Below are 13557 nucleotides of genomic sequence, written 5' to 3'. Positions count from 1 at the left end.
CTTGCACTGTTGGTGGGAATGCAAATTGGTGCAGCCGCTCTGGAAAGCAGTGTGGAGGTTCCTCGGAAAATTAAAAATAGACCTACCCTATGACCCAGCAGTAGCACTGCTAGGAATTTATCCAAGGGATACAGGAGTACTGATGCAGAGGGGCACTTGTACCCCAATGTTTATAGCAGCACTCTCAACAATAGCCAAATTATGGAAAGAGCCTAAATGTCCATCAACTGATGAATGGATAAAGAAATTGTGGTTTATATACACAATGGAATACTACGTGGCAATGAGAAAGAATGAAATATGGCCTTTTGTAGCAACATGGATGGAACTGGAGAGTGTGATGCTAAGTGAAATAAGCCATACAGAGAAAGACAGATACCATATGGTTTCACTCTTATATGGATCCTGAGAAACTTAACAGAAACACATGGGGGAGGGGAAGGAAAAAAAAAAAAAAGAGGTTAGAGTGGGAGAGAGCCAAAGCATAAGAGACTTAAAAACTGAGAACTAACTGAGGGTTGATGGGGGGTGGGAGGGAGGGGAGGGTGGGTGATGGGTACTGAGGAGGGCACCTTTTGGGATGAGCACTGGGTGTTGTATGGAAACCAATTTGACAATAAATTTCATATATTAAAAAAAAATTAAAAAAATTTTAAATTATTTGAGCTTTCCTAATTCATTCTTTCAAAATGAAACTGTTTAGCATAACAATTATTTAGATTTTGAATAAATGTAATTTATGCAAGTGTCTCCTTTGCCACTAATTACTAGATATGACACTCTAGAAAAATCAATTAACCTTTTCAAATTTCAGTATTTTTGGTGGTAAAGTAGGGGTATCCATGTAGTCTGTACAATTTAGGTTCTGTTGGATAAGGAGGCAGAGAAGTAATTTCACAGGTGACCAGTGGTTTAAATGCTTTTAAACCAGGGATTTTAGTTCCTGACCTGGATTCAGACTCTGAAACAATCTTGATTCAGAGACATGAAGTTCTACAGTAGCCATCTAAATAGTCTTCCTACTCCCACATTTCCCTCACCAGAGTTATTTTTCCAAGCAGCAATCTGCATGGCCCTTAAAAAATGTAAGTGAGATCATGCCATTCTGCTCAAAGCTCTCCACCAGTTTCCCATCTCATACCAAGAAGAAGCTGAAGTTGCAATTGTGTGCAACCTTACTATTCAAGGTGAAGTCTGCAGACCAACAGCATCAGCTGAATCTCAAACCCTATCGAAGAACTACTAAATCAGAATCTTTATTCTACCAAGAGCTTCAGGTGACACAAATGTCCACCAAAGTTTGAGAAACAACCCTGACAGCCTCTGCTATTCCCCCTTACATTTTCCCCTTGCTTGTCCTACTTCAGCCACACAGGCCTCCCTGCTGTTTACCCACATGCCAGATTCCCTCCTGCTGCAGGAACTTTATATTCATTATTCAATCAGCACAGAATCTTTCTTCCCCAGGTGTCTGCATGGCTCTCTTCTTCATCTCTTTCAGTCTTTCCCAAGGGTCATCATATGGGTGAGCCATCCCCTCATAACCCTACTTTAAACTGCAACCCTTCCTCCCCACAACATACTCCTTATGTGTCTTCAGCAGGTTATTTTCCTATATAGCACTTAACATTATCTGGAATACTGTATCATTATTTATTTCTTTATTATCTGTCTCCTCCTCATAAGATCCAAGAGAACAGAGATTTTTTTGTCTCTACTCTATCTGCATTACCTAGAAAAACCACCAATATATATTTGTTAAATTCATGATTCAGGTGAGCTCACACACATAAAGCTAAACACAGTCTGTTCATGGTAGCCCCTCAATAATTGATATCCATTATCAGTGTTATGTTTTGCTGGAAATCAAAAGTATCTCTGCTAGGCAGAAGAGTACAGTGGTCTCTTGGAGATCAAAAATGACATTTGGACAATTGTCCAAATAATACTGTGAACGGTTAAAAAGAAGTTATTATAATAAGCCTTAGTAAATAGTAAACTTCATGGGTAAAAATTGTGCACATATATTTTTGTTTAATTTCATTTTGTTTTTTTCTCACTGAAGTAGCCCCATTACATGGCACAGTACCAGGCCAATGCAGACACTAAATAATAAATAAACAAATATAACTTCAAACATACAAAAAAGTAGTGTCTAATAATTTGTCTTTGACCCTTTGGCAACCTTTGATAACCCTAGCCTGGCTGCCTGGCTGGTCTTTTTCTGATTTTCTTTTACTAGAAAAAAGAAAAATCTTTTACTAGAAAATTTTACTTCTTTAACTGGAAAACTTCAAATACTAGTAAAGTCAACATTCACTTGGCATCTAAAATTTGCAATTATGTAAGAACCTAGACAGTCATGTGTGAACTCCCTCTTTTGCTTGACTGCTAAACGATTGTACTCAAATTACTAAGATCCCTGTGGAAATGCTTTGTTGCTATTTACCACTTTTGTGATCTTGAGGTTTTGGCTTTTGATTAAGTGGAAACAGAATGTTTTATATTTGTCACTAACTTGAAGTGACAAAATTATTGGGACAAATTATAGTGACAAAATTGGTTGTCTGAAGACAACCCATTACTTGTCTCTGGTTAAAACCAGGTGGCTTAATGATCTAAGAAGGTCTCATAACAATGCATAACAATAATGACACAGTTACTAGATATATGAGGAAACTTAGCAAGCATTTTACCTGTGTCATCTCATTTAATATTTGCAATATTATAAGCTAGTTATTATTTTTAATACTTATAATACCTATTTTTAATATGCATAAACTGAGGCCTGGAAAGCTTAAGTAACATGTCCAAGGTCATATAGAAAAGACCCACTGCAGAATGAGTTATGTCAAGAGTCATAGATTTATTTATCCTCTGGAACTACTTTCTAATTTTATGTTTTTAAGTAACGGAATTCTTCCCCCCACCCCCACCACCTGGCAAACTGTTGCATGGGGGTTCAGTGACTAGAACAGATAGTAGTGTCACAGCTATTGATCAAGCAGGGGTTAGGCAGAGTGAAGATCCCTTTCCTCAGCCTTTTCCTTTGCTTGCTGTTTTTCCATTGACTCCAAACGGCACCTTTGTAGAACCTCAGTGATCCAAGGAAAACTTCTGCCTCATGAAAAGGAGGCTGGATAGGTGTTCAAAGAGTAGGCAGAAGTTCTGAAAACACCAATCTCTTTCCAAGTAAAAATGAAGGGGCCAGGGAAACTATCCAAATAAGTACAAGAGATCCCACTCAGAGGATTCTGTGCACTATCTTTATAGATTGACCACAGAGGTAAAGATCTGACTATATTTATATAGTAACTTGGGAATCCAAGAAAACGTTTGTACTATATCATACCTAAGTCTGTATAGCTCTAAAATGTCATGATACAATGATCTAGAGTGAACAGTATCAAAGTATTATTTGATATATAATTTTAAAAAACTACTATCTTGCTTCAAAACCTCTAGGTAGTCACTTCTCTCAGTTGGCAATAGGTAACCATGGATAAGGAAGGCAACATAGATATGCATGAAGTCAGAATACTTGTTTTAGGATTCCAGTTCTATAATTACAGGACACCTAACCTTGAAAAAGTTGACTAAGTCATGATCATTAGTCCTAAACTAAAAAGACAAACTATGCTCTTCTACTTCACAGGTAAAGGTGAAATGATATAAAGATGGTGGAAAATCTTTGGAACTACTAAAGTTGTATGCAAGTACTAACAAACTTAGTAGCAAAAGTACCAAAAGCAGCCTTCAGGGTTAAAGGATACCAACAACCTATACCTACTGAAAAAGTTCTATGAGATAGTATTTGGACACTGAATAGCTATTTGAATTGATAAAATACCCTTAGTCAATGATCTGCCAGTCAAGTGACCCAGCATATTGTCAGAAGCATTCATTCATTACCCATTTGACATCTACCACAATACACTAATTTTTTACTTATTTTGTCTCCCCAGATAAATTATTTGAATGAAGGCATATAGTGAAATTTCCCTTTAGTTTTTGCTGACATCGATACATAGCTGTATATCAATTTTTTTTACAGATTATTAAATTTTAAGCAAACTTGTAAGTATTCTGAATTTTTTCCCAGAGGATATAACAAAAATAAGGTATAAATCATCATGCTTTAAGCCATGTGTGATTTTCTTAAACAATTGTAATTATAAAAAGTGAGCAATACAGTTGGTTAAATCAAGAAAAAGATAATTGCTTTAGACTTACTGCTGCATGAAGAACTGAGGCATTGCAATGAGCAGTGTTCCAACTCCCATGATTAGGCACCCTGTTCCGATTATTTTTGGCCTGTGAAGTTTGGCTCCAAAGTAGCTAACAAATGTTATAACTAAGAGATTCCCTTCAGATAAAGAATAAAATGTGCATCAGTTAGATAAATTAGAAAAAGTCATCAGCATATTAAATGCATGAATGTCTATAGCGGTTCTGGCAATTCTTTGTTTTGACTAAACTGTCTCCCCACCATCCTTCCCATCCTTTTTCTCTTCTCTTTAATCTGAGATGACTGTTGAAATTGTCTCCATGCTCATTACTTCAATTATTTCATCCATTTATCAAAATACTTTAATTATCAACACAACTACCTCATTGTCATCTACCCTGATTATTTGTCCTTTTAAAAGTGTTTTAACAGTAAATCAAATTGTAGAAGAGTTCCTTTAGGTGTCCTCTTAAGTTTTCCTCAATGATTTTGAAGTGAACCTTATTACTGTTTTTTCATTCATCAATATTTTTTATTAAAACTTGTCAGTTTCCCATTTGCTCTTAAAACATACATTACAAATTCTTGCTTCAGCAGATATTCCTTCTAAAAAAAGTATGATAAACACAACTGTACCTCACTTTATGAAATCAAATTATGAAATTCATATTAGTACAAAAAAGAATTTTTCTGCAAGTAGAAGTCATGCTTTTTGAAAATGTCTCTAGAGAAGCATATGATAAATTACTTTTAGTTGATGATGGTGATGAGTGATTAAATATGCTTTAGGGAAAACATCCTCATATTTTGCTGTACACAAAAACGCTGAAAGGTGGTGGTGACAGTAACAGAAACCTTAAAAATGCAGTATCTTGGAAGCTCCCAACAGATTCTGATTCTATGGATCTAGGGGTAGGTCAAGAAATCTGCATTTTTAAAACTAGCTCATATGTGCTGATGGAGATGGTTCCTGAAATACGGTTTGATAAACATTGTTTAGAATCTTAGATTTCAAAAGGCTTAAAGTTTCAGTCCTTTGCATTTGGAATAGTCTTTAAACTCTTCAGTGCTAGATAGAATAAGAACTTAGCAATTCCCCAGCAATTGATTGTGATGGCTGATGGATAGTGCTGCTTTGAAGCTTTCTTGGATGTTTCCAATTTTCGAGCAAGATTGTGTTTGCTTACATCTGTAAGCAATCATCTAATTTACTACTGTTTGTTCACATTGCCAGCTTTAGTCAAGTGCAAAAAGAGTAGCAATTTTTATAGACTTGAGGACAATAATGACAGTGAGAAAATTAGCTTGCACAGTGGCTCTAGGTTTTATGGCTTCAGAAAGAATTAAACTTGTTTTAATTTTCACAGGGGAAAAAATATTGAGTATGAGATTTCTCATTCGGTATTTAAGAATTTAGTAGAAGAAACTTTGTATCATATTACATTGATAATTATGTCTATACTTTTGTTAATGTGTCACAGTGAATAAGCCAAAGTAAAGTAAAAGCTGACCTTCAGTTATACGTAATGTATCCCTGCAACCAACATTACCTATTCTCCCCAACTCCCACACCACCAACACTTCACAATAAAGAACCCATGTTTACAGACTGTTTCTGTGTTACATTAGTGAGTATGCCAAAGACTACATAATACCATTTTAGCATCTATGATATCTATAGTGTTTTTGCTTTCTTTACTTTGTGTCCCTCTGAGTTCTCAGAAGATACACATAGAAAATAAATGGCAATAAGTAATCTCTAAAAAACTAAATTGGATATCAAAATTCTTTCACATTTACTATCACTAGCTTCTGAAAAAGACAACAGATCCAGAGTGTTTTAAAATGGTTTTACCAAGCTTTTAAGGAACAGATTCTCCCCACCTTCTCTTTCTTCCTTTCTCTCAACACACACACACACACACACACACACACACACACACACACACACACACACACACAAAGTACTTAGATAACAGAAAAGAAAGCCATCCAACTCATAAGACTTATATACCCTTGAAACCAAAACTAGACAAGGACAATGAAAGAAAAGACCAAATGCAATTTGTTCCAGAAGTGCAAGGGTACCACCAAATAAGATAAAAAAATATATATGTTAATTTAATCATTGTATTAAATTAAAGAAGGAGAAAAATTCCATGGTTATCCCAACAGATGTAGTAAATGCATCCAATATAGTTAACCACTCATTTATGATAAGAAAAATATTTGAGCATATTAACTTTTAAAGTATATCTACCAGGCACACCTGGGTAGCTAAGTCGCTTAAGTGTTCACCTCTTGATTTTAGCTCAGGTCATGATCTCATGGTTTGCGAGATCAAGCCCCATGTAGGGCTCTGCACTGACAGTGTGGAGTCTGCTTGGAATTCTCTCTCTTTGTCCCTCCTTCACTCATGCTAATTGATTAAACATTTTTTTTTAAATAAAGTGTATCTACCATATTACACTGCACACATATTACTTAATGGTGAATTTATAAAAGCATTTTCATTAAGGTCACATATGAGAAAAGAATGCCCATTGTCACTGCTTCTATTTAAGATAGTACTGAAGCCAAGGAAATAAGGCAAAAACAAACAACAGATATAAGAATTGGAAAGAATAATATAAAACTGACTTCTGTCTCAGACAATATGATTGTCCATTCAGAAAACTCTACTATAGACATCTATAGACAATTAAAATGACACACATTTATACTATAAAGAATCCTGGGGCACCTGGGTGGTTAAGTTGGTTAAAGTGTCTGACTCTTGGTTTCAGCTCAGGTTATGATCTCATAGTTGGTGAGTCGGTGCTGCTAAGCATAGAACCTGCTTGGGATTCTCTCTCTCCCTCTCTCTCTCTCCCCTTTCACTGGTTGCTCTCTTTCAAAATAAATAAATAAACTTAAAAAAAAGGAAAAAAAAGAAAATCCTAAAGACTGCATAAAACAACTACTAGAAATAATAAATAAATTCAGTAAAGTAACAGGAAACAAAATAAATAACCAGAAATTGGTAGCATTTCTATACAATAATGACAAAAGAGAAGAAAAGAGAAATTTTAAAAACAACACCCTTTACAACTGGACTAAAAAGAATAAAATATGTAAGAATAAACTTAACCAAAGAGGTGAAAGAAGTATACTTCAAAAACCATAAAACACTGATGAAAGAAACTGAAGATGACAAGGATACCTGGGTGGCTCAATAGATTAAGTATCTGACCTTAGTTTTGGCTCAGGTCATGATCTGATGGTTCATGAGTTCAAGCCCCAAGCCGGGCTCTGTGCTGACAATTGCAGAGCCTGCTTGGGATTGTGTGTCTCCCTCTCTCTCTGTCTCTCCCCCACTTGTGGGCACGCTCTCTCTCAAAATAAACAAACATTTAAAACTGCTTTAAAAAAAAACAAATTGAAGATGACAAAAACAAATGGAAAGATATTCCATGCTCATAGATGGGAAGAATTAATATCATTAAAATATTCATATTACCCAAAGCAATCTACAGACTCAATGCAATCCTTGTCAAAATACCAACACCATTTTTCACAAAACAAGAGAAAATAATACTAAAATTTGTATGGAGACACAGAAGACTAGTGATCTTGAGAAAGAAGTACAAAACTGGATGTATCACAAAGTAGATTTCAAGATAACTACAAAACTGTAGCAATCAAAACAGCATGGTATTGGCACAAAAAATAGACACAGAGATCAAAAGAACAGAATAGACACCCCAGAGATAAACACAATTAAATGGTCAATTAATTCACAACAAAGGTAGCAGAAATATATAATGGAGAAGACAGTCTCTTCTATAAATGGTGTTGGAAAAACTGGACAGCCATATGTAAAAGAATGGAAGTGAACCACTTTTTAATACCATACATCCAAATAAACTCAAAATGGATTAAAGACCTAAATTTGAGATCTGAAACAATAAAAGTCCTAGAAGAGAACACAGGTAGTAATTTCTCTGACATTGGCTGTAGCAAGATTTTTCTAGATCTGTCTCCTCATGTAAAGGAAACAAAAACTAAAATAAACTATTGGAACTATATAAAAATAAAAAGTATTTACACAGGAAAGGGAACCATCAACAAAACAAAAGATAACCTGCTGAAGGGGAGAAAATATTTGCAAATGATATATCTGACAAGGGTTAATATCCAAAATAAAGAATTTATATAACTCAACACCAAAAAAAATCTGATTAAAATATGGGCAGAGGACCTGAATAGACATTTTTCCAAAGACACACAGATGGCCAACAGACACATGAAAAGATACTCAACATCAGTAATCATCAGGGAAATGTAAATCAAAACCACAATGAGATATCCCCTTAGACCAGTTAGAATGGTAACTATCAAAATGACAAAAAATAACAAGTATTGGCAAGGATGTGGAGAAAAAGAAAACCTCATGCACTGTTGGTGGGAAGGAAAATTGGTACAGCCATGGTGGAAAATAGTATGGGGGTTCCTCAAAAAATTAAAAACAAAAATATCACAAGAATAATTTTACTGTTGTGTATTTATCCAAAGAAAATGAAAACCCTGATTAAAAAAGATGTATGCACCCTTATGTTTATTGTAGCAGTATTTACAATATCCAAGATATGGAAGCAACCCAGAAGTCCATTCATAAATGAATGGATAAAGGAGGTGTGCACGTACACACACACACACACACACACACACACACACACACACACACACACAGGAATATTATGCAGTCATATAAAGGACAAGACTGTGCCATTTAGGACAATATGGAGGGACCTAGTAGGTATAATGGTAAGTGAAATAAGTCAGACTGAGAAAGAAAAATACCATATGATTCTACTCATAAGTGAAATCTTAAAAAAATGAACAAAAAGCAGAATCAGACCTTTAAATACAAACTGATGGTTGCCAGAGGGGAAGGATGGTTGGGCAACATGGATGAAGGGAAGAGGGAGACACAGTCTTCTTGTTATGCAATGAGTAAGTCATGGGAATAAAAGGCACAGCCCAAGGAATACAGTCAATAATACTGCAGTAGTGATATAATGGAAGAGATGGTAGCCAGACTTGTGGTGAACACAACATTAAGTATAAACATGCCAAATCACTAAGTTGTACACCTGAAATTAAGGTACTATTGTGTGTCAACTATAAATTTTTTTTTTAAAAATTAACATAAATTCAACAAGGTTTCTGCATAAATATTATATTAGATGTTAACATTGTTCTAATATTCCAGGAATTGCTAAATAGAAAATGTAACAGAAGACTATTGTTGTAAAAGCAATGATTAGAGGGAACTTTAGAACACTGAATGCATATATTAGAAAAGAAGAAAAATTTAAAACCAGTAATCTAAGTTTCCACCTAGAAAATTAGAAAAAGAGCCAATTAAATCCAAATGAGGCAGAAGAAAAGACATAATAAAAATTACAGCAGAAATAAATGAAATTGAGCACAGAAACTCAGAAGAAAAAATCAACAAAACCAAAAGATGATTCTTTGAAAAGATCAATGAAATCAATAAGCCTTATGGGGCTCCTGGGTGGCTCAGTTGTTTGGGTGTCCAACTTCAGTTTGGGCCATGATCTTGCAGTTTGTGAGTTTGAACCCCATGTTGGGCTCTGTGCTGACAGCTCAGAGCCTGCTTGGGATTTTGTGTCTCCCTCTCTCTCTCTGCCCCTCCCCACTTGTGCTCACTCATGCACTCTCTCTCTCTCTCTCTCTCTCAAAAAAAATAATAAACATTAAAAAATTTTTAATAAAATGTATTTTTTAAATAAAAATATAAACCTATAGCCATGCTCACCAAGAAGAAAAGAGAGAAGATTCTAATTACTAATACCAGAAATGAAAAGGAAGACACTACTACAAACTTCATGGACATTAAATAATAAAGGAGGGGTGCCTGGGTGGCTCAGTGGGTTAGCTTCCGACTTCAGCTCAGGTCATGATCTCAGGTTTGTAAGTTTGAGGCCCACAAAGGGGTCTGTGGTGACAGTTTGGAGCCTGAAACCTGCTTTGGATTCTGTGTCTCCCTCTCTCTCTGTCCCTCTACTGTTCACACTCTGTCTCTTTCAAAAAATAATGAACTTAAAAAAAATTTTTTTAAAGATAGTAAAAGAGTATTATGAACATTTCTATGCCTACAAATTTGATAACCTAAATAAAATAGACCTATTTCTTGAAGGACACAATCTGCCAAATTTCCCTAAGAAGAAATAGATAATATAAACAGGCCCGTATCTATTAAAGAAATTGAACCAATAATTAATGACCCTCTAAAACAGAAAGCACAGACTCCAAAAGATTCACTAGTGGATTTTACCCAGCACGTAATGAATAAAGTATACCAATTTTCTATAATCTCTTTCAAAAGATATAAGCAGAGGGGAAATTTCCTAAGTCATTTCCAGGAGGCCAACATTGCCCTAATACTAATATTTCTCATGAACACAGGTAGAAAATTCCTCAACAAAATATTAGCAAATATTAGCAAATCACATCCAACAATATACAGAATTATATACCATGACCAAGTGGGATTTTTCACAGGTATGTAAGGCTAGTTAAACATTAGAAATTATATTAATATAATCTATCACATCAAAAGGCTAAAGAAGAAAAATCACATGCTCGTATCAGTAGATGCAGAAAAGCACTTGACCAAAATCCAACAACCATTCGTGATAAAAATTCAATAAACATGGAAGAGACACAAACTTCCTCAATTTGACAAAGAATATCTACAAAAATATATAGCTAACATCATACTTAATGATGAAAAACTCAAAGCTTCCCACTAAGATCAGGTACAAAGCAAGAATGTCCCATCTCACTATTACTTTTCATTACTGTATTGGAGTCCTACTTAATACAACAGGACAAGGAAAAGAAGCAAGGGTACACAGACTTGGAAGGAAAAAATAAAAGTGTTTTCATTCCCAGAAGATATGATCATCTATGTACAAAATCCAAAAGAACTGACAAAGGAACTTCTGAAAGTAACAAATGATTATAGCAGGATTGCAAGCTACAAGGTTAATACACAAAAGTCAACTGCTTTTCTACATGCCAGCAATGAACAAATGAACTTGAAAAACCATTTACCTTATCATCCCCAAAATGAAATGTTTAGGTATAAATCTTAAAACATGTACGAGATATATGTGAGAAAAACTAAAAAACTCTGATGAAAGAAATCAAAGAACTAAGAAAACAGAGAGGCATTCCACGTTCATGGATAGGAAGACTTGGTATTATCAAGATGCCAGTTCTACTCAACTTGATCTATTGATTCAATCTCAGTCAAAATCCCAGGAAATTATTTTGTGGATACTGACAAACTGACTTCTAAACTGACAACCTGGAGAGGCAAAAGACCCAGAATAGCCAACACAATATTGAAAAAGAACAAAGTTAAAGGATTGACACTACCAAACTTCAATATATAGTATAGAGCCACATTAAACAAGACAGTGTAACAGTGGTGAACGGATAGACAAATAGATGGTGGAACAGAATACATAGACCAGAAACAGACCTACATAAATGTAGTTAACTGATCCTTAACAAAGGAGCAAATGTAGTATGAGAGAGCAAGAATAATCCTTCCAACAAATGGTGCTGGAACAACTGGACATCCACATGCAATAAAATGAATTTAGACACAAATCTTATACTCTTCATAAAAATAAAGTCTAAATATATGACAGACCTAAATGTAAAATGCAAAACTATAAAACTTCTAGAAGATAACTTAGGGGAAAAGCTAGATGACCTTAGGTTTAGTGATGACTTTTTAGATACAACATCAAAAGCACAATCTGTGACAAAAAAAATGGATAAGCTGGCCTTCATCAAAATTAAAAGTTTCTGCTCTGTGACAGATAATGAAAAGAGGATAAAAGGACAAGCCACAGACTGACAGAAGACATTTGCAAAAGTCATATCAGATAAAGGACTGTTATCAAAAATATTCAAAGAACACTTAAAACTCAATAATAAAGCACAAACAGTGAGATTAAAAAATGGGCCAAATAACAGGTCACCAAAAAAGATTTACAGATAGCAAATAAACACATGAAAAGAACTTGAACGTCATATAAGAGAACTGCAAATTGAGGTGCCAATGATATAACACTATGCACTTATTAGAATGGCCAAAATCCAAAGTATAAAATGCTGGTGAGGGCATGGAGCAAAAGGAGCTCTTGTTCATTGCTGGTGAGAATGCAAAATGGCACAGAAGCTTTGGAAAACAATTGACAGTTTCTTACAATACTAAACATATTTTCCCCCATATGATCCAGCAATTATGCTCTTTGGTATTTACCCAAAGAAGGTGAAAACATGTGCACACAAAAACCTGCCCAGGGATGTTTATAGCAGCATTATTCATAGTTGCCAATGCTTTGAAACAATCAAGATGTCCTTCAGTGGATGAATGGATAAATAAACTAAAGCCTATCCAGAAAATGGATTATTATCCAGCACTAAAAAGAAATGAGCTATCCAGCTATGAAAATACTTGGTGGAACCCCAAATGCATATTACTAAGTGAAAGAAGCCAATTTGAAAAGGCTACATACTATATGACTCCAACTATATGACAATCTGGAAAAGGCAAAACTATGGAGACAGTAAAATGATCAGTGGTTGCCAGAGGGTAGGGGAACATGATGAAAGAACAGGTAGAGCACAGGGATCTTTAGGGCAGGGAAAGTAGTTTGCATGGATATCTAGCATTTTATATATACACACACACACACACACACACACATATATATATATATATATATATATATATATATATATATATGTATGTATATATATATATACACACACACACACACATATATATACACATATATATATATACACATACATATACATATATACACACACACATATAGATATATATATATATAGATAGATATAGATAGATATATAATGCTATATCTAGCATTATACATATATATATATATATTTTTTCAATCCCTTAGAATATACAACACAAAGAGTGAACCTTAATATGAACTATGGTCTCTGAACGATAATGTTATGGTAGGTCCATCAGTTGTAACATATATACTACTCTGGTGGGGGATGTCTTCATGGAGGAGGCTTTGTATAGGTAGGAGTAGGGTATATATGAGAAATCTCTGTACCTGCCACTTAATTTTGCTGTGAATCCAAAACTACTCTAAAAAACAAAGTTTTTATAATGTCTACATGAAGTTGATTAAATACTAAAATATGAAAAGCAAAACTTTTAAATATTTATAAGAATATATGGGAAAACTTTTGAAAGA

General features: G+C 34.6%; 1 protein-coding gene and 1 long non-coding RNA gene across 6 annotated transcripts in view; one reads left to right on the top strand and one right to left on the bottom strand.

Annotated features, from left to right (window-relative positions):
- LOC122224308 overlaps positions 1–13557 on the top strand; it is a 63295-nt gene that overhangs the window by 32647 nt on the left and 17091 nt on the right. The gene's annotated exons all lie outside the window — the stretch shown is intronic.
- Positions 1–13557, bottom strand: part of SLCO1C1 (solute carrier organic anion transporter family member 1C1) — a 67374-nt gene that overhangs the window by 44943 nt on the left and 8874 nt on the right. For all 5 annotated transcript variants that reach the window (XM_042945943.1, XM_042945946.1, XM_042945947.1 and 2 more), the window contains one exon: positions 4234–4366. In XM_042945943.1, coding sequence (XP_042801877.1) covers positions 4234–4366 — 133 coding nt within the window. The remainder of the gene's footprint in view (positions 1–4233; positions 4367–13557) is intronic.

This window comes from Panthera leo, chromosome B4 (assembly GCF_018350215.1).
Source record: "Panthera leo isolate Ple1 chromosome B4, P.leo_Ple1_pat1.1, whole genome shotgun sequence".
Lineage (NCBI taxonomy): Eukaryota > Metazoa > Chordata > Mammalia > Carnivora > Felidae > Panthera > Panthera leo.
This window is presented reverse-complemented; position numbering and strand designations above follow the sequence as displayed.